Source organism: Panulirus ornatus, chromosome 33, assembly GCF_036320965.1.
Source record: "Panulirus ornatus isolate Po-2019 chromosome 33, ASM3632096v1, whole genome shotgun sequence".
Lineage (NCBI taxonomy): Eukaryota > Metazoa > Arthropoda > Malacostraca > Decapoda > Palinuridae > Panulirus > Panulirus ornatus.
This window is the reverse complement of record NC_092256.1, coordinates 17,319,912-17,342,232: the sequence shown is the minus strand read 5'-3', so window position 1 is coordinate 17,342,232 and position 22,321 is coordinate 17,319,912. Positions and strand designations below refer to the sequence as shown.

At 37.8% G+C, this 22,321-nt stretch overlaps 2 protein-coding genes across 6 annotated transcripts in view; one reads left to right on the top strand and one right to left on the bottom strand.

Moving 5' to 3' along the window:
• The window catches only part of LOC139759509 (NADPH oxidase 5-like), an 88,363-nt gene extending 84,282 nt beyond the window's left edge, over positions 1–4,081 (top strand). For all 5 annotated transcript variants that reach the window (XM_071681708.1, XM_071681707.1, XM_071681710.1 and 2 more), the window contains one exon: positions 639–4,081. In XM_071681708.1, the coding sequence (XP_071537809.1) occupies positions 639–770 (132 nt within the window). In that variant the 3' untranslated portion in view covers positions 771–4,081. The remainder of the gene's footprint in view (positions 1–638) is intronic.
• A 1,736-nt stretch (positions 4,082–5,817) lies between these two features.
• On the bottom strand, positions 5,818–21,605 carry AlaRS (alanine--tRNA ligase, cytoplasmic). Its single transcript, XM_071681712.1, has 2 exons — positions 21,387–21,605; positions 5,818–11,624 (listed from the first exon to the last, which is right to left on the bottom strand). Exon 2 carries the CDS (start codon positions 11,617–11,619, stop codon positions 8,023–8,025), a length of 3,597 nt encoding a protein of 1,198 aa, XP_071537813.1. The 5' UTR covers positions 11,620–11,624; positions 21,387–21,605; the 3' UTR covers positions 5,818–8,022.
• Between the last annotated feature and the right edge of the window lie 716 nt (positions 21,606–22,321).

The following is a 22,321-nucleotide window of genomic DNA, read 5'->3' as shown; positions in this document are numbered from 1 at the left end:
TGTACATAATTCATACTGTCTGCCTTTACTTATTCCCATCGCCTCCTCGCCACACATGGAATAACATCCCCCTTCCCCCTCATGTGTGCGAGGTAGTGCTAGGAAAAGACAACAAAGGCCCCATTCGTTCACACTCAGTCTCTAGCTGTCATGTAATAATGTCCGAAACCACAGCTTATACATATTTATATATTTAAGAGTGATGTGGTTCTGTATATGGTGGGTACAGAGCGCTGTTGATGGGTTTAACCAGAGCATATAAAAACTGCCAGTGTATAAAATGGAGTTGTCAGTGATCCTTGGTTAAGCATGGTCACTGGCTATGGTATATGCATTACAGCTGAAGATTGGGTGTATACAGATGAGGCCATAGCTTATATATTTCTTACGAATGCTGGATAGAGCGTTAGGTATAATGAAAATTACTCTCAATCAAAAGTAAGGCTGAAACTTGATAATCTTTTCACTGGTTTACCTGAATTGTAGTCATTTATACCTTTGCACAAATTCTCAGGTTGACAACAAAAAAGCATATTTAAACCTTCAGGGCATTAACAATATAACAGAAACATAATTAATGTTATCTCAGACAATTTTGTTTGTACCCCAAGTTCAATCCTACCTCTTGTTTTTGGCAGGTGTTCAAGCAGCTGAAGAAGCAACAGAAAGGGAAGATCACTGTTTTCTACTGTGGTCCACCAGCACTTGGACGGTCACTTCGTTACAAGTGTGATGAATATGGATTTGACTTCCGTAAAGAGATCTTCTAAACCTTTAATTTAGCACAGAATTGTGTATTACCTTGTGAACCAGATTTTAACAAAACATCTGGAGAAGGCTACTGGTCTGCTGTCCTTTCTCAATAATGAATATTTTGATTATGGAATTTCATGTACTTTGTAATAGCATTGCTGTTGTTAGTATAATTGGGCTTTCAATGCACCAAAGTTTTTGGATGTCAAGCTTTTACTGGTGTACAATCCAGAGGACTATACTACATAAATAGCCCATAAAGTAAATGCTTATTACATTACGGTAATGTGCACTAGTCCTCTAGGGCATAAAGTCCTCTATCAGTATTTGAGAATTTTGCCCACTAGCACCACAAGATGAAAGGACATGCACCAACCCACTCTATGGTGTTAAAACCTGTTTCTGTACACAAATGGTCTAGTATTCAAGAAAATCAGGACCTTGGCTGTCAAGCTAGGCAGTGGATTTTTACCTCATATATTAACCTAACTGAAAATAAAAATATTTATTTTTTCCAGTGAAGGTTAAATTACTGGTGCGAGTAATACAGAACAAAATTTCAGGATGTGAGATTTCATATTTCCACTGCATTGTTTTCTGTAATGTAACTTAGAATGACTGTGATGAGGATCTTTCACCAGAATGGAGAAATTATTTATGTACATTTCATCTGTAGATGGGGATATTATTCATGAACTTTTCGTAACTCAAAACATTTAAACAAAGGGTACAAATACGCAGTGAGGGGTGAGACTGACATTCGGTGAAAGCTTTCAAAATAATTTTTTTGAAGTTTTCTAAAAATATGTGATACATTATGTAGCTTTTAAGAAAAAAAGTGGGGTACTACAAAATGGTACTCCTTTTACACATAAAATTATCTCTAGCAATGAAAAGATTCCTTTGTATATACATATGAATACTGTAACTTATGTAACAGGTTCGTGCATGTAAGTTTCATACTTAAAGCATAATCAAATCTTCATTCCTTAAGCCTGTAAAATTATTACTAAGACTCTTAGTGTCTTCTGTTTTATCAAGACGACCTTTAATGTGAAAAACTTTTAAGATTTTCATGAACCATCACCATTTATAATATAGAATTGTGGCTTTACTGCACTACAAAATACAGTTGTGGGCACAGAGCAACTACAGGGTTGTAGCCTCTCTCTGTTTTAATCCTGTGATACAAAATAGTCTGCATCACTAATTCCTTAAAATCTTTTGGCAATTGCACATTTTCATAAATATTTCATTAATGTATATAAGTATTCTGGGTTTGTAAACTGTAATGATACATCTCTCAGATACTGTATTGTACAGAACATCTCTTTACCAGATGTCCCCCCTTGATTACAGCTAATGTTGTTCAAGGAAAATACATTCATAATTCATGTAAGATGTTAGGAAATGCAATAATGTCTTCTTTTATTGTCAAAAGGTAGCTAAGGTCCTATGCACATTGAGGAGTGTGTGGAGAGTGAAGTCACTGTCTGTGAGAGCAAAGATGAGTGTGCTTGATGGTTGATTAGTCCCGAGTGTTGCATGGATGCGAAGCATGGGCACAAAAAAAAAGTTCAGAAAAGGGTGGATGTGTTGGAAATTAAACTTTGATTTTTGTTAAAAAAAATTAAAAAACTTTTCCTTTGATTAGTTTCGATAATAGAAATTTGTGTATTGTGAAATGAGGGCCAAGTCTTCAATCCATACAAGAACATTATCAGTGTATATATATATCTTTATACACACCAATTTTTACCATTTGGGGAAGAATTTGCCCAAGTGTCTCAGACATTTCAGTGCATTTTAGTTTTGTTATGCTTCTTGCTTTGCCATTCCTAGAGGCTTCAGCCATGCTGCAGTGTGATTGCTGGAGCATTCGTCTGGTGGTCTAGACATGCTAAACCAGTTGTACTAGTATTATATTTTATACAAGAGACTTCAGTGGTCTGCTGTATGATTATTTTCTCAACATATGATTGTTATTAACACAAGATACTTTCTCCAACTGCAATTGGAAATGTCTGTTTTTAGTCCTGGATGTATATAGTCTGGTTGTGGACTTTTAGCATTTAAACATGTTCACCTTATTTCACATAATCACCAGTCCCTGTACATCTTCATTGTGTAGACTTATAAGACACATATGATCCTATCGATACTTGCTCTAAGGAGAAACCAGTCACCCTTCTCGAGTAAATGTTCATTTTTAGGACCACTATCATCACCATTTTCATGTTCATCATCATTCATGTATCATAAATGAAGAAAAATAGTAGATTTGAAAATAATTATGATCTGGTTGTGTATAATCCTATATAGTAATTTATCGGTATCTTGTAGCACTTCTGATGTTTAACAGCATGATAGCTCAAGCAGAACCCTCGATCTCTTCACACTTGTCTATCAGACTCTCTCTCTGTCAGTGTTACTGGACTCTGCCTCCATGAAGTAATGCTGCAAGTGAAAAGTCACCTTTAGTGAGGTTATATCATCAGTGTATGGGATTCTATTATTTCCCTGGTACAGGACGTAGTGCAGAATTGAATCTGCATGGGTCCTGTAAAAGGTGTTATGGGATTAGGATTAAATTAATATTCAATTGTTTTACATTTTCTTCCTTTTATCTTTTCTTTACCTATTCCTCCTCATTTTGGATTCACTTTCCATTATTTTCTCCAAAAATATAAAACCTCTATACTCTACAACTTATCCGTACTCTGTTGACATCCATTTAAAAATACTATCCCCAATTCCCTCATTCCTTAATAAACTTCAAATACAGTTTTTAGTCTGTTGCACCTACCTGCACTTCACTAGCAATTCTGTTATCATGGATCCAATTTTCACTAGCATAAAGGAATGTGGCTTGTTTCTGGCAAATTATCAGTGTTGAAATGTTATATCTCTATCAAACACATACACACTTAGCTTGGTTGATTTCTGTGCTGAATTATTTAAACATTAATAATATGTACTTGGTATACTATCCCTTATTTCCAGCTTTATTTGTTTTTAAGCATGTTTCGTAGTTGTATACAATGTCAATAAATAGGAAGAAGAGTAATTTTTTAATCTGTATGACCTGCCATACTCCTGATATGTATATTACTATAAAATGTTAAATGTTGTTCAGAAGTACGCTTACTTTTTTGCTTGTATTAAGCTGCTTTCTGCATTCAAAGCTGGATGAAAAATAAAAAATTAATAAAAGAACTATCATACTCAGATGCTTGGACAGCAGTGGTGCATCATCTCTGCTGTTGGTACTGTACATAGAAAAGTATGAGTTATATCCATTTCTATCTAATAAAATTATATTTTAATACACTATTGTTTCATCAAACCTTAAGAGCCACTGAACATGCAACATTACCTCACACTCCTCTAGGCTTTTCTTGTCTATATATTATCAGTTCCCAACCTAATAAACATATACACAAAAAAAATACTGAAAAATACAAAAAATACAAAAAAGATGCTGATGTATATAGATGGCAAGTGTGAAAGTCTGCAATATTGGTGGTGAGCAGACATGGGAGACAGTCAGCTGCTTTTTGATGATGACATAGCTCTGTAGGCAGATTTGAGTTAGAAAATGCAAAAGCTGGTTTCAGTGTTTTGTAGTGTAAAAGAAAATTTCTAAATGTAATAAAAGCGAAGTTATTAGGCTTAACAGTGGAGAAGAACAGGTTGGTCAGAGTATGCGTTTGAAAGAAGAGAACATGGAGGGCATGGCGTGTTTTACATACCTGGGAGTGGACATGGCAAGTGGCACTATGGAAGCAGAAGTTAGCCATAGGAAGTGTGTGGTAGCTAAGATCCTAAGCATGCTGAGAGAGTGAAAAGAGAACTCACTGTCTGTGAGGGCAAAGATGGGTATGCTTGATGGTATATTACTCAAAAGTGCTGTACAACTGCCAGGGAGGGGCAAAAAAAAGTAAAGAAGAGGGTGGATATGTTGGAAATTAGACCTTAGAGACAAGTTGTATGAGGAAGGTTGAATAAAAAATGAATGACAGAATAAAAGACAGGCATAGCAGGAGGAGAGGTATGTATAAAGAAGGCAATCGGAAATGGTCAGGATAAAAGACAGGCATAGCAGGAGGAGAAGTATGTATAAAGAAGGCAATCGGAAATGGTCTGCACAACTGAAAAGTATGATTTAGGAGAGATAACTAATATGATACATGTACAAAGTGTAGGGAACAAGATAAAGGGGGAGGATGACTAAGGGTATACATGTCGGAAGTGGAGAGAACATGGAAAAGAGCAAATCTGAGAAGGTGAAAGAATGGAGTGAAAGATGCTTTTAAGATGTTAGTGCATGAACATACAGGAGGGTGTGAGGCATGCATGGGAAAGAACGAAATGGAGCAATGTATTGTCAATGGGCTGAATTAGGCATATATAAAGAGGTCAGGGGAACCATGGAAAGGTCTGTGGGGCCTGTGGATGGCTTTCATTTCCTATTCAATCAACCCACCTCACATTACTTACTGTCCTCAAACATTCTTTTTCCAAACATTCACGTTCTGTACTTTTTTAAAAAGGGCTAATACCTCGCATGAATATATCACAGTTAGAACTACTATAACAACAAATATATCCACCTCTGCCCTCATCGACAATGACCTCTTTCCACACATCCCTAATACACCTAAGACCTTAGCCCCTTCACCCAACCTATGGCTCAATTCAGCTTCCATAGTTCAAGTTTCTGCCACGTCTATTACCATGAATCTAAAACAACCCACTTCCAATCAAACTCATACTCTAATCAACCTCTTTCAACTACTAAACCTAATAACTTTGCTTTTATTCACATTGAATCCCAAATTTCTCCTTACACATACTTTCCCAAACCAGCTTCTTCAATTTTTCACCCAATAAAAACCTTTCACCACCATATATGTATAAAGTGCAAAAAGGAAAATTCTAGGTAGCCTTAAGCATCACCTCATTTAATAAATAAGTTCACTGAAAAAAATGAAAATACTGTTATCATTACCTGTTTGAGTTCTGCTCTTCACCTGCATTTCATGCCAGAGGACAAAAGACTACTTATTTAACTGCACCAATATAAATATTTTATTAACATTTTTATAAACATCACTCACAACACTGTTCCATAAAAGCTTTTAAATACTTTACTCTCCATCACGTAAAAATATTATCTATATTCACTGAATACACTTAAGAAAATCATGGAAGATTATAGTGATTCAGGAACTGTTTTGAGCATGAAATAGAATAGTAAAAAATATTTATTTATTTATTTTGCTTTGTCGCTGTCTCCCGCGTTAGCGAGGTAGCGCAAGGAAACAGACGAAAGAATGGCCCAACCCACCCACATACACATGTATATACATACACGTCCACACACGCAAATATACATACCTATACATCTCAATGTACACATATATATACACACACAGACATATACATATATCCACATGTACATAATTCATACTGTCTGCCTTTATTTATTCCCATCGCCACCCCACCACACATGGAATAACAACCCCCTACCCCCCTCATGAAAGCGAGGTAGCACTAGGAAAAGACAACAAAGGCCCCATTTGTTCACACTCAGTCTCTAGCTGTCATGTAATAATGCACCGAAACCACAGCTCCCTTTCCACATCCAGGCCCCACAGAACTTTCCATGGTTTACCCCAGACGCTTCACATGCCCTGGTTTAATCCATTGACAGCACGTCGACCCCAGTATACCACATCGTTCCTATTCACTCTACTCCTTGCACACCTTTCACCCTCCTGCATGTTCAGGCCCCGATCACTCAAAATCTTTTTCACTCCATCTTTCCACCTCCAATTTGGTCTCCCACTTCTCCTCGTTCCCTCCACCTCCGACACATATATCCTCTTGGTCAATCTTTCCTCACTCATTCTCTCCATGTGACCAAACCATTTCAAAACACCCTCTTCTGCTCTCTCAACCACACTCTTTTTATTTCCACACATCTCTCTTACCCTTACATTACTTACTCGATCAAACCACCTCACACCACATATTGTCCTCAAACATCTCATTTCCAGCACATCCACCCTCCTGCGCACAACTCTATCCATAGCCCACATCTCTCAACCATACAACATTGTTGGAACCACTAATCCTTCAAACATACCCATTTTTGCTTTCCGAGATAATGTTCTCGACTTCCACACATTCTTCAACGCTCCCAGAACTTTCGCTCCCTCCCCCACCCTATGATTCACTTCCGCTTCCATGGTTCCATCCGCTGCCAGATCCACTCCCAGATATCTAAAATACTTTACTTCCTCCAGTTTTTCTCCATTCAAACTTACCTCCCAATTGACTTGACCCTCAACCCTACTGTACCTAATAACCTTGCTCTTATTCACATTTACTCTTAACTTTCTTCTTTCACACACTTTACCAAACTCAGTCACCAGCTTCTGCAGTTTCTCACATGAATCTGCCACCAGCGCTGCATCATCAGCGAACAACAACTGACTCACTTCCCAAGCTCTCTCATCCACAACAGACTGCATACTTGCCCCTCTTTCCAAAACTCTTGCATTCACCTCCCTAACAACCCTATCCATAAACAAATTAAACAACCATGGAGACATCACACACCCCTGCCACAAACCTACATTCACTGAGAACCAATCACTTTCCTCTCTTCCCGTGTACACATGCCTTACATCCTCGATAAAAACTTTTCACTGCTTCTAACAACTTGCCTCCCACACCATATATTCTTAATACCTTCCACAGAGCATCTCTATCAACTCTTATATGCCTTCTCCAGATCCATAAATGCTACATAATCGTCATTTTCTTTCACTTCAAATTTGCTTTTACAGGACAATATTCAACTTAGCAAGCTTACTGCTTTATACAACCAGATTAAAGTTTTCCACCTTATCAAGTATATCCATGTGAGATCATATACATTTTCATAAGTACACAGCCCTCTCTTCAAAATGAGCCATCCCAACAGATTAAAACGATAAAAATTGCCCAGATTTTGCAATCACAGTCAGTGCCATGTACTAAAGAATGATGCTTGATGATAAACTCCCACATGTAAAACTCTTGCTTGTAAATAGGTTTATACCATTTACAGTCAGTATTATTTTATCATTAGTATTTTTTCCTCTAAAATACACATTAACCAACATTTGACTTAAAATTTCTAGTAACTGACAAATATAGAGGAATATTACATATTTACATCAGCAGATATCCCTGGGGTGAGTTAAAACAATAGGCTGGCTACTTCATAGCAAATGTTCCAACAATTTTAGTAACCTGTGGCTGGTGCAGAATAGTGTTGAACCAACGTGTCAGGCAAGGCAACTTTTTTCTATTAGTGGCATCAAGTTTATGCTGAAAAGCCGGTATTAAGGATGCAAACATACATATATCAGCAAGTGATATCCTTTCTCCAACCAAGTACGTGTGATCACGTAGATAAATGTTAAGCCGTTGCAACTCTTTCATGACAGCTTCATAAGCACCATCATTACTTTTCTTATCACATTTACTCTGGGGAACCATCCCTGAACACACAATTGGTAGAAGTTGAGAGTCTGCAGTTGACATCCAACTTAAAACCTGCCCTTGATCTACAGGACTACAGCCTCTTAAAGCAGAAGATGCAAGATACCAAGCTGGAGCTAAGCTCCCTACCAAAGGGCCATCTGGAGTTTGTATAGCAGGCACTGTACTTGAACCAAACAGAGATATATAGCCTTCAGTGACATTTGTAACCCCTACCTTGAAATTCGGAGATATTGTAACATCTTTCCCAGAATATCTAGCAGCTATTAGGGCTGGAAAGGCACGGATATTGTTGGGGTATGTATGAAGCACAATTCCATTTGTTTGATTCTCTAGAATTTGGGTTACATTCTTTTCCCTCAAACTCTGAAATTCTTGAGTTTGGTTAACATTAGATGTAACTGCCTGAGGCAGATCTAAGGTCACTGGTTGACAACCTAGTTTTTCTTGGGCAAATTTTTCAGAAAGATTTATTGCTTCCCTCAGAGCCTTTACATTAGTGCCACTTACCTGAGCAGACTCAGGTTTGCCACCACCTTTACCATTCAAGAGTGTTGTTAGATTCTTCACCCATTCATCTGCTTTCAGGCCCTTGGAAACAACATCTTTGGGTACAGCAGCCATAGCCAAAATCTTCCCAGAATCTTCATCAGCACTTATAAAAAGTGAAGGAGGCCCATTTTTTACCTCTTTCAGGGCATCGTTAACTACTTTATTTTGAGCATAAGCATTAATTTCTGTCACTAAGTATGGAATGTTTGCATTAGCTGCCAGCAAGTTCTTAGTACTCTGAATGGCTTCCTTTGATCTTGCAGTCTTCTTAGCTCTGTCAGCATCCCCTTGGACTTTCTTGACAGCATCAACTGCCTTACGCAACTCTTCCTTCCTCCAATGCTGGATGTGAGCATGATTGATGTCTGTAGAAACATCAGTCAGAAGCCGCACAACTTCTCTGAATGGAAGGTTATTTTCTTCTATCTTCTTCTTTACCTTGTTAATTTCATTCTCAAGGAGTGAAGCTTTATTCAAGGCTTTAATGGCATCTGAACCAGTGATAGCAACAATACGCCGTATTCCTTTTGCAATTGCCTCCTCACTGACAATGACAAAATCTCTTGCATGCCCAGTCCGAAGGAGATGAGTTCCACCACAAAATTCAACACTAGTGATACTACCAGCTGGGCTCTGAGGATCAGCCTCCAGCGTTTCAACAGGAATACCCACAGAAACCACTCTCACTGGGTCAGGGTATACTTCTCCAAACACAGCACGTAAACCCTGGATACTCTTAGCAACAGAGAGAGGTGCAGTTTTGGCATATACTGGTTTATTCTGCTTAATCATTTCCCTTGCAATTTCTTCAGTCTTCTTTACCTGGTCTATGGTCATAGCACATTTGTTGGTGAAATCAAAGCGAAGCCTATCAGGAGCCACTAAGGAGCCCCGCTGGTCTGCCTCAGAGGACAGAACCTGTCGCAATGCAAAATTGAGAATGTGAGTGCCTGTGTGGTTGTTCATGAGCTGTTTCCTGCGTTCCCAATCAAAGCTCAGATTCAGGCTATCTCCAAGCCTTAATGTGCCTTCCACTACACCAATGTGACACACATAACCACCTTTGACTTCTACTGTTTCAACCTTAAATTCTGTCCCTTCATCATTTCCCTTCACCATGAATCCCTCATCATACATCTGACCACCACTTTCAGCATAAAAGTTGGTCTTATCAAGAATGATGCCACATCTATTTCCTGATGTAACTTCTTTTACAAACTGGTTGTCGTATCTAATAGCAATGATTTTTCCAATACAAGATTCAAATTTATAATTTGACTCTGAGGACTCCCCAGCACAATACTTGAACTTAACAAGATCATCTGTGAAGGGAACATTTCTAATTCTAAGATCTTCAATAGCATGAACATCCAGTCTGAATGAATTATCTTTATCTTTATTCTCCCCTTTGGATTTTTCCTGAGCTTCTTTCTTATTTTCTTCAAAATTTTCCATATCAACAGTCAGACCTTTTTCTTCAGCCATTAATTGGGTTAGATCAACAGGAAATCCATACGTATCATAAAGTCTCCAGGCTACATCACCTGGTACCACATGACTACCACCAAGCTTCACTATTGTTCGCTCCAACATCTTATGACCTCGTTCAAGAGTTTTCAAAAACTGCAGCTCTTCTGTATTTATTACGTCTTTGATGTACTCTGGGTCTTTTGAAACTTCTGGGAAAGCATTCTTCAGTAATTCAACTACAACATCAACAAGACTGGCAAACATGCCTGGTTTCATTCCAAGTTTCTCAGAGGAATATCGGACCCCTCGCCTTAATATTCTGCGCAAGACATATCCCCTTCCTGTATTGTCAGGCATGCCACCATCAGATAATGCTACTGTTAGAGTTCGTATGTGATCAGCCAAAACTCTGTATGCCATGTCAACACCATCAGCATCCTCTTTCCCAACTTTGCCTGAGTATGATCTACATCCAGATGCTTTTTGGATGGCTTCAAAAATAGGTACAAAAAGATCAGTGTCATAATTAGACCTCTTATTCTGAAGAATAGACACCAAACGTTCAAGTCCCATACCACAATCAATATGTTTTTTTGGCAGGGATTTCAGTGAACCATCTGATTCCCTGTTGAACTGCATGAATACAAGATTCCAAATCTCTAAAACATCAGGATCATCCATGTTTACAAGATGTGCAACATGACGACCCCCTATGCGATCATAGTGAATTTCCGAACATGGTCCACATGGACCAGTTTCACCCATCTCCCAAAAGTTGTCTTTCATACTTCCAGGCAAAATCTGATCCTCTCTTACACCCAAGTCCAACCAAATTTGTTTGCATTCCAAGTCTGGCTCAAGGCCCAATGCCACATCACCTCCAAAATAGGTAACATAAAGACGTTCCTTTGGTAGCTTATACCAATTGACAAGAAGATCCCATGCCCAAGCACACACCTCTTTCTTGAAGTAGTCACCAAAAGACCAATTACCTAACATTTCAAAGAAAGTATGATGGTACACATCTTTACCAACATCATCTAGGTCATTATGTTTTCCACCAGCACGGATACACTTTTGTGAATTAACAGCACGCACCAGATTTGCCATATCACTACTAGGATCTACAGTTCCTACAAAAATGGGCTTAAATTGGTTCATGCCTGCATTAGCAAACAGCAACGTTGGGTCATCATGAGGAATAGTTGGAGAGCTGTGCTGATAGGTGTGGTTATGCCTCTGCTGGAAGAAGTCAAAGAACATCTGTCTCACCTCTGAGCTCTTCATTTTGCCTGGAAAAAAAATAAAACATGTCAATAAAAAACTATAAACAATATTAGCAAACAAGGTGAGGTATATAATAAGCATGGATGAAATGAAAGAACTAGATCATACAGAAATGATAACAGGCAAATTATGGAGTCACAGATAAAAAGAGAGCAAATGAGAAAGTAATGCAGGGTATGGAACAGAATTTTGAAGTTACACTATCTGCATAGTATGTGAATAAAGCCAAGAACTAAAAATTGGAGATTGTAACTTTCAGAGAAGAAGGTTAGTATGAAAATGAACCTAAAAGAATTTGCCAAAACTAAAACAATCATTATAAGTCAATCTCTGGCACAAAAACAGACAGATGATTATATATTCAATCACTTTGCTAAACATGTCCTTAGAGATATCACCCTAACAGACAGTGTGATAATCAAGGTGATGATAAATCAACTTAATGAAAACTCAAGAACCAGGATCAGATGGAATCGTAAATACATTCTGAAGAAAGACAGTAACCATAGCAAAATCTCTCATGCAGTTACTGAGGCAGAGCATGTACCAATCAAGTATAGCAGACATATACAAAATGGCATGAAAAGTACAAACAAACAAGGGAGGCTCTAAACTGGTACTAGAACATTTTTGGTATCTACTCATGCTTTATCACTGTCTCCCGCGTTAGCGCAAGGAAACAGACAAAAGAATGGCCCAACCCACCTACATACACATGTATATACATAAACGTCAACACACGCACATATACATACCTAAACATATATACACATGTACATATTCATACTTGCTGCCTTCATCCATCCTCAACGTCCACCCCGCCACACATGAAATGGCACCCCCCTCCCCCTGTGTGCGTGCAAGGTAGCACTAGGAAAAGACAACAAAGGCCACATTTGCTCACATTCAGTCTCTAGCTGCCATGTGTAATGCACCGAAACCACAGCTCCCTTTCCACATCCAGGCCCCACAAAACTTTCCATGGTTTACCCGAGACACTTCACATGCCCTGGTTCAATCCATTGACAGCACATCGACCCCGGTATACTACATCGTTCCAATTCACTCTATTCCTTGCATGCCTTTCACCCTCAGCCTACCATTAACCATCATTAATGTATAAGAAAAAGTAGTAAGGAAACATTACGGAAAATCTTTTTAGCAATAATCTCACAAACAAACGCCAGCACAGATCTGTGATCTTAAAGTACTAATACTCCACTACTTCATTACAATAAATTATACTACACTCTATTAAAAAAGAGGTGATCAGACACTGGATTTCATTAAAGCAGTTATCAAAGCATACTATGGAGTGTTTTTAGAGAGTGGCAAGACAAAACATAAAAGTTTTTAACCAACAGAAGATTCCAAGTGGCAGTGAAACAGAACCATGTCCAAGGATGACCTCTTTCAACTGAACTGCGAAGAGTGGTATTGGCCTCAATAGTTCTGGTAATCATGATTTCAAACACAGATATGAATGAAAGAGAAAGCATAATAAAGTGTCAGCAGACAATAAGAGAGTAAGGAAGAAAGTGAAGCCCAAGGAGACCAAGAAAAATTACAAAGGGACCTGAGTAGTCTAAAAATGGGCAGAAGAGAGCTTATTGGAATTCAATGAAGAGAAATTTGAGAAAGTAAGCCATGGAATGATTTATAACATATTGGCACCTTCATAAAAGGCCCCCACTGAAAATACAGATCAAAGATAATATCAGACTTAAATTTTTTTATTATTATTTTGCTTTGTCGCTGTCTCCCGCGTTTGCGAGGTAGCGCAAGGAAACAGACGAAAGAAATGGCCCAACCCACCCCCATACACATGTATATACATACACGTCCACACACGCAAATATACATACCCATACATCCCAATGTACACACATACATACACACACAGACATATACATACATACACATGCACACAATTCACACTGTCTGCCTTTATTCATTCCCATCGCCACCTCGCCACACATGGAATAACATTTTTACTCTCTGAAATGGGAAACATATCATATGTTCACTTATTATTTTCAGTTGTTTATCAAATGGGGACACTTTGAAGCTGAATGAAATGTCTCAGTTATCATGTATGAATTGATCCTTGGCAGTGACGTTTGAAGAATTTCATCACAGTCAAAGTGAATATTTGGTTAAGAAGTTCTGAAGTAGTCTGGATAAGCAGGCTCAAAGAAGTAAAAAAAATTTATGGATTTAAACAAGATGGTAAGGAAGTTCATATGGTAAAGTTTAGCTTGCCTATTTTTTTTTTTGGCATCATCTATTGCCAAACCCTGTATCTTGTGTCTATCATCATTCATGCCCATACATGTAGAAAAACCTTGATGTTTCAATCCCATGAGTTTGGACCTGAAAGCAAGAAGAGTAAAAGCCTAATCAGGTTTACCTTACCAACTCATGGGGATCAACAAAAAGTAGCAAGTGGACTGTCAGCTTCTTTAATCATCGTGGATATATTTCATTTTCTGTTTATTTATATTTTTATTTTATCATTATTTATTTTGCTTTGTCGCTGTCTCCCGTGTTTGCGAGGTAGCGCAAGGAAACAGACGAAAGAAATGGCCCAACCCACCCCCATACACATGTATATACACACACGTCCACACACGCAAATATACATACCTATACATCTCAATGTACACATACATATACACACACAGACACATACATATATATATATATACCCATGCACACAATTCACACTGTCTGCCCCTACTCATTCCCATCGCCACCCCACCACACATGGAATACCATCCCCCTCCCCCCTCATGTGTGCGGGGTAGCACTAGGAAAAGACAACAAAGGCCTCATTCGTTCACACTCAGTCTCTTGCTGTCATGCAATAATGGCCGAAACCACAGCTCCCTTTCCACATCCAGGCCCCACACAACTTTCCATTGTTTACCCCAGACGCTTCACATGCCCTGATTCAATCCACTGGCAGCACGTCAACCCCGGTATACCACATCGATCCAATTCACTCTATTCCTTGCCCTCCTTTCACCCTCCTGCATGTTCAGGCCCCGATCACTCAAAATCTTTTTCACTCCATCTTTCCACCTCCAATTTGGTCTCCCACTTCTCGTTCCCTCCACCTCCGACACATATATCCTCTTGGTCAATCTTTCCTCACTCATTCTCTCCATGTGCCCAAACCATTTCAAAACACCCTCTTCTGCTCTCTCAGCCACGCTCTTTTTATTTCCACACATCTCTCTTACCCTTACATTACTTACTCGATCAAACCACCTCACACCACACATTGTCCTCAAACATCTCATTTCCAGCACATCCACCCTCCTGCACACAACTCTATCCATAGCCCACGCCTCGCAACAATACAACATTGTTGGAACCACTACTCCTTCAAACATACCCATTTTTGCTTTCCGAGATAATGTTCTCGACTTCCACACATTCTTCAAGGCTCCCAGGATTTTCGCCCCCTCCCCCACCCTATGATTCACTTCCACTTCCATGGTTCCATCCGCTGTCAGATCCACTCCAAGATATCTAAAACACTTTACTTCCTCCAGTTTTTCTCCATTCAAACTTACCTCCCAACTGACTTGACCCTCAACCCTACTGTACCTAATAACCTTGCTCTTATTCACATTTACTCTTAACTTTCTTCTTTCACACACTTTACCAAACTCAGTCACCAGCTTCTGCAGTTTCTCACATGAATCAGCCACCAGCGCTGTATCATCAGCGAACAACAACTGACTCACTTCCCAAGCTCTCTCATCCACAACAGACTTCATTCTTGCCCCTCTTTCCAAAACTCTTGCATTCACCTCCCTAAAAACCCCATCCATGAACAAATTAAACAACCATGGAGACATCACACACCCCTGCCGCAAACCTACATTCACTGAGAACCAATCACTTTCCTCTCTTCCCGTGTACACATGCCTTACATCCTCGATAAAAACTTTTCACTGCTTCTAACAACTTGCCTCCCACACCATATATTCTTAATACCTTCCACAGAGCATCTCTATCAACTCTATTATATGCCTTCTCCAGATCCATAAATGCTACATAAATCCACTTGCTTTTCTAAGTATTTCGCACATACATTCTTCAAAGCAAACACCTGATCCACACATCCTCTACCACTTCTGAAACCACACTGCTCTTCCCCAATCTGATGCTCTGTACATGCCTTCACCCTCTCAATCAATACCTTCCCATATAATTTACCAGGAATACTCAACAAACTTATACCTCTGTAATTTGAGCACTTAAATGTTACTATAATGTTACTATAAATGAAAAGTTTGAACTCAGGAAGCATGGAAAAGAAAATGCTTTGATTCAAACCAAATAATAAGTACTATGATAATGAGAATTTCTGCAATGCTTATTGCACATATGAAAGGCAAAAGAGAATATTGGTGTGCGTACAATCACTTGGCATAGTACTGTACTTAAACACATCAGAAAGAATAGAGAAATACTTCACAAGCAACAATGATGGTCTGGAGCACAGGAATTACCATGGGAGACAGAATACTTAAACTCAACACACTAGAAAGGACAGAGTGATACATAACATATAGAAGGCAACATATGTAAGCCATAAAGAGCAACATTTTAAATATAAAAGAGCTCAGTAAGGAAAATAACAAAACATTTTAAAATTATCTAATGCACAACCATCACAGCATTGAAACAGTAAGACTCAAAGTCAAGAACATGGTGAAAAGTGTTAGCAAGAACTGCTATTTTTGCAAAGTCTATTGCAGGTATTCATACATAGGTTGTATACCTACATATAAAGACATTGTGTTATCAACCAAAGTTCCAGCAAACAGCTCCAGCACACAATCTTTGCCAAATTACTTGAGTAAATCTGCTACCCAACACTATTCATCATTTGATAGAAGGGAAGATATACATCAATATATTCGTATATCTCAGCCAACACATTATATACTATGGTAAACGGTGATTGCTTGGGGAAGTGTGACAAGTTTTCTATTATTTTACTTGGCCTAACATTTTCCTTGATCTTCTTAGGACCATCACTACCAAATTATCCATAACTGTGAAATAAATATAATGCTGGAAATTAAGCCCTCATAAACATATTCTAGTCTTAACATATCACACCAACATAAGTGATCAATATCATTGAGATTCCAAAACACACTTAGTGAAATACCTAAACTGGTACTTAACCATTTCAATGTATATTAGCATCATTACATCCTTAAATGCATTAGATTTTTATACTCTTAACACATCTATACATCAGAGATATTTAGTAGAGACTTCAAACTATGTAAATGAAAGGGTTTTCATATGAGAGCAAGCAACCATATGTTCTAACTTCACCCATCCCACCACAATCATTCATTTAACATTTGTACTTTAAATACAGTAACATAAACATAAATGTTTTCATATAACACTACAGTTCATCCTTTTTACTTACTTCACCCCATAATTTCATTGTCCTTCATTACCTTCCTCACTTGGGTATAAAAATAAAGAAAGACAAGACAAATTATATGCAGGCATTTCTGAAATAACAACTCAATCACTAATCAACAACATAAGTAGTCATTTCCAAAATCTAATTTCATTGGAAATATAAACTGGTTATTTACCAAATAAGATCACATTTTATGAAATGATGACCAGGTTAATGACCACTTCCTAAAAAAATAACACTTCCAATAACTAGGACCACTCTAAATCACATGTACTATGTGTAAGGTGTCCATATGTATGTGTTTCTAACAGATCCAGGGGTGATAAGGGACAGTGGGGAAGGCTATGAAGATCAGGGAAAGCATGGGGTTGATCATTGCAAATGGGGTTGATCAATTAAAAAAAAATTCAACAGAATCTATTTAAATAATAACCTAACCTGCCCTACCACACCTAAGACTTATGGTAAAAATATACCAACAATAATGCAGTAAACTACTGAGACCATGCATGGTATATAACCAGTTTAGCTACGCACTGAAAATAGGTTTGGATATTGTGATTTTGTTCTAGAATGATAAACCGATGTTTGTAAAACAGATTCTAGGCTGAAAAGAATGATTTAAGAGTATTGCATTTCATTCTACATCATTAGATAAGAACAAAGATTTATAGTAAAACATAACATTACCAAAATTAATATGGTATGCTGCTTGGTACTTTAAGGAATTTTGTCTATTGTGGGGAAGCTGAATGATGGCATGAACACCTGCTTAGTCTGTAAGTTGGAAGATGAAATTTGTTCGAGTTGGGATGACGTTCATTAATGGTCTAGCCTAGTTATATCTTAACTACAGTATTGAGTTTAATAAAATCTCAGCTATCATGGGGTTAGGATTGTTATTATAGTTTACAATTTCTTACAAGAGTTTCACATACATGTACATTAGCTAACCCTACACTTTCCTTTACATTCCTAACCCTCACCCCTACCACCTCATTCAGTATCGCAAAGAAATATATATAGCTTTAAATCATGCTCCACAGTTTTTGCTGTATTCTATACTACCATTGCTAAACAAAATTACTCAACATTCAAAACAAGTATTGATGTACAGCCAAACTAACAAATTGTTCCATGTGATGGCTAATTATAGGAAGGCTGCCATGTATTCTATGTTTGAATTTTTGGGACACTGTTAAGATCAGAAATCACAGTGTGTTTGGTATATATCAACTTCAAAAATAATAATTATGATGAACATCATATACTATGAGAGGTCTGACAAGGCTTTCATAAAATGTGTTGATTTTTCTAAATGATCCACCTAAAGTACTTTTATTAGAATTAACTCCACATTTACCATGACTTTCATAGCCCTCTTTAATATAACGAATATTAATACTGCAAAAATTAAAACAATGATATTTCCAAATGAAGATTGTGCTCATTACCTCAAAATTGCAAGACAAATATCAGCATGCTTTTGAATATGTATCTATTTTTCCTCCTCTTTCAAGCCCTGCCCTCCTCTGCCGAGATCTTATTTTTGAAAAGTTTAGCAACAAAGTCAGTTCTATAACAACAAATACAAAACTTCATCTATTCATCTATAGCACTTCCAGAAACCACAAAAATGTATTCCATCAGAATGCAGGTGTACTTGTTCTAGCTTTGGGATCTTTTTCTACTCTTATGAATTCACTGTTTTCTACATACTGTAAAAAATACAATTAGAAAATGAGTTCTTCATTAGAATTAATACATCTTTAAATTTCAAACAACTCAATAGTGAGGAGGGTTATGAAGACGAGGGAAAACATGGGGTTAATATCATAAGTAATGTAAAGCATAAGAATACCAAACAGAGTATAAAACATAATTTGTACTTCAAAGCAGTACAAAAGATAAGTGCAGTCGATACATTAACTAAATTCCCTCTTTTCGAGGACACATACTTTTTTTGTAGCAAATGGTTGGCGTCATATATCAACAGTTTCAAGATTGTTTAGACAAGAAGGAATGCATGTTTCATGCAGATGACACCTATATATATATATATATATATATATATATATATATATATATATATATATATATATACATAAACATATATTTATTTATTTATTCATTTTATTTTGCTTTGTTGCTGTCTCCCGCGTTAGCGAGGTCACCCAAGGACACAGACAAAAGAATAGCCCAACCCTCCCACATACACATGTATATACATACACATCCACACACGCAAATATACATACCTATACATCTCAACGTATACATATACACACACAGACATATACATATATACACATGCACATAATTCAGTCTGCCTTTATTCATTCCCATCACAACCCCGCCACACATGAAAATAACCACCCCATCCCCCCAAATGTGCATGAGGTAGCACTATGAAAAGACAACAAAGGCCACTTTCATTCACATTCAGTCTCTAGCTGTCATGTAATAATGGACTGAAACTACAGCTCCCTTTCCACATCCAGGCCCCACACAACTTTCCATGGTTTACCCCAGACGCTTCACATGCCCTGGTTCAATCCACTGACAGCACGTCGACCCCGGTATACCACATCGTTCCAATTCCCTCTATTCCTTGTACGCCTTTCACCCTCCTGCATGTTCAGGCCCCGATCACTCAAAATCTTTTTCACTCCATCTTTCCACCTCCAACTTGGATTCCCACTTCTTGTTCCCTCCACCTCTGACACATGTATCCTCTTGGTCAATATATATATATATATATATATTTATATATATTTCTTTTTTCTTTCATACTATTCGCCATTTCCCACGTCAGCGAGGTAGCGTTAAGAACAGAGGAATGGGCCTTTGAGGGAACATCCTCACCTGGCCCCCTTCTCTGTTCCTTCTTTTGGAAAATTGAAAAAAACGAGAGGGGAGGATTTCCAGCCACCCGCTCCCTCCCCTTTTAGTCGCCTTCTACGACACGCAGAGAATACGTGGGAAGTATTCTTTCTCCCCTATCCCCAGGGATGATTTATATATATATATATATATATATATATATATACATATATATATACATTGGAAAGGATCACAATTTTGTGCGTGATCAAGATATTCCTATGAGTCCACAGGGAAAGTGAAACACTCTAAGTTCTCAAGTGCACTTTCGTGTAATAATCATATCATCAGGGGAGACATGAGAGAAATATAAGTCAGTTGATATACATCAAAGAGACGAAGCTTCATCTCTTCGATATATATCAACTGACTTATATTTCACTCTTGTGTCTCCCCTGATGATGTGATTATTACATGAAAGTGCACTTGGGAACTTATATTTCATTTATATATATATATATATATATATATATATATATATATATATATATATATATATATAAAGGTAGTCTTTCAGATAGATACAGACAGCTTTATTTCTTATTTTGTTGTTTCGTGTTGATGAAATAATGTTCAATATTTTGGAATGGCCAATAGGACTTTGATTCTGTTTCTTGGGGAAAAAACAGGAAGATTATTACTTATCATACATAAATATCATCCTTTTTCAGTATATGTCATGAAATATTTATGATTAATACCTTAGAGTGTTCCTACTATTGGTGTTCTAGTTTATGGAATTTGTTCAAAAAAAAGACAAATTCCTTATGAATCTGAAACGGATTTACCACACAATTTCCCTTTCCTTCAAAGATCTGCCTACTTTGTGGGGACGTCAACTTGAAAGGGAGGAGCTACAGTTAAAACTCCATTACAAAATGTAAGAAAATAATTGATACCACTTGTCAATATATACCAAATAAAACTCCTGTGCTCTCTGATAATCCACCAAACAGAATAACTGAGTACGATGTTCAGTCTCATGTTCTCTAACTGTTCTTGTATTCTCTAAACATTACATTAGAAATAAAGAACAAAATCAAGTAATATCTAAATCTAATACCGACGCGGACTGTAACTAATCCATTACCCCAATTTTTTCTATAATGGTAACACCATCAAAACCTTATACCGAATCTTACTGAAATACACGCTACCTATAATGAACAAGATGATCTATCCATCTACTGGAAGAAAGTAGTACGAGAGGCACTTGTTACGTGCTCGACAATACCAAAATACCAATTACACCCTGTAGACCAAACCTGCCCTGGGGTAACTCATGTTGCATCAGACGCTGCTGGGCACGGCACAAGCACAGCTGTCACTCTTGAAATACACTTTATTCAGATCGCATAACATGATTAATCAAAACGTTTGACTTTCGCATTCTTCTTCACTGGCATAAACAACGTACCTTAATTCCTGGTAGTCAGAGAAAGCCAAATTCAACAGGGATTGATTTCTGTGTGACGGCTCTGTACCTGCCGGATACGTCCAACAACAAACAAGGCCAGACGTCTCCACATGGCGCGTTTAAATATACCAGAAAACTTGCTTTTTTTCTTATGATCATCGACATCCACTCTTCTACAGGTTAATAAGATTGTTCAAAATATATGTTTCAACAAAAATGTTAAATTTGAACTGACATGTATTTGTGTTGGGAAATCGGATTTGTTCGGCTTTTGACGTCACGTGGAGCTTGGCATTAACTTTCCCTGCTTTATGATGTAACAATTGTACCGGTTTACATAGCAACAACGACGTTGTAATACACCATAAGGAATATATCTCTTGATGTTTTGAACTAAAATTCATTGTGCCAGTGGGAACATCAATATATATCAAGGCGTTCCAGGTAGCCCAGGACTTTATAACTTTTTTTTTAGACATTGAAGGCTCCGCTCACAAGCAAAAGTCCACATCAAGGCTTGGCCTTAATTGAAATACGGAGAAGTTAATGAAGGGAGAAAGAAGAGACAAAGGGAAGTACAGACGACTTTTGGAGGTGAAAAATACCTATCAAGATGTGCCATGAACTTACGACTTTTGGAGGTGAAAAATACCTATCAAGATGTGCCTGGTCGTAGCTGTTGGAAGGCCATAAGATGGTAGAGAGGTCCAAAGCTTCAAAACGTAAAGAAAGAGATATCAAAACGGCCCACCTTTGAGTTGCCAAAGGCAAAACAGTAATAATGTGACGCACAGCTTGCCAAGTATGCGCGGTCTCGCAGTGGTGGGGGCAGACTAGTAGTCAGCTGTCGGGAGCCAAAACCAAAGTAATACGTAATAAGAGAAAAATTGTAGATGCTTAAACGTGTTATTCATCACTTGATTGGAGGTAATGTG

What these genes read in the sequence shown, in the direction of transcription:
- AlaRS (XM_071681712.1), bottom strand. Translation starts at nt 11,619, where the DNA reads ATGAAGAGCTCAGAGGTGAGACAGATGTTCTTTGACTTCTTCCAGCAG.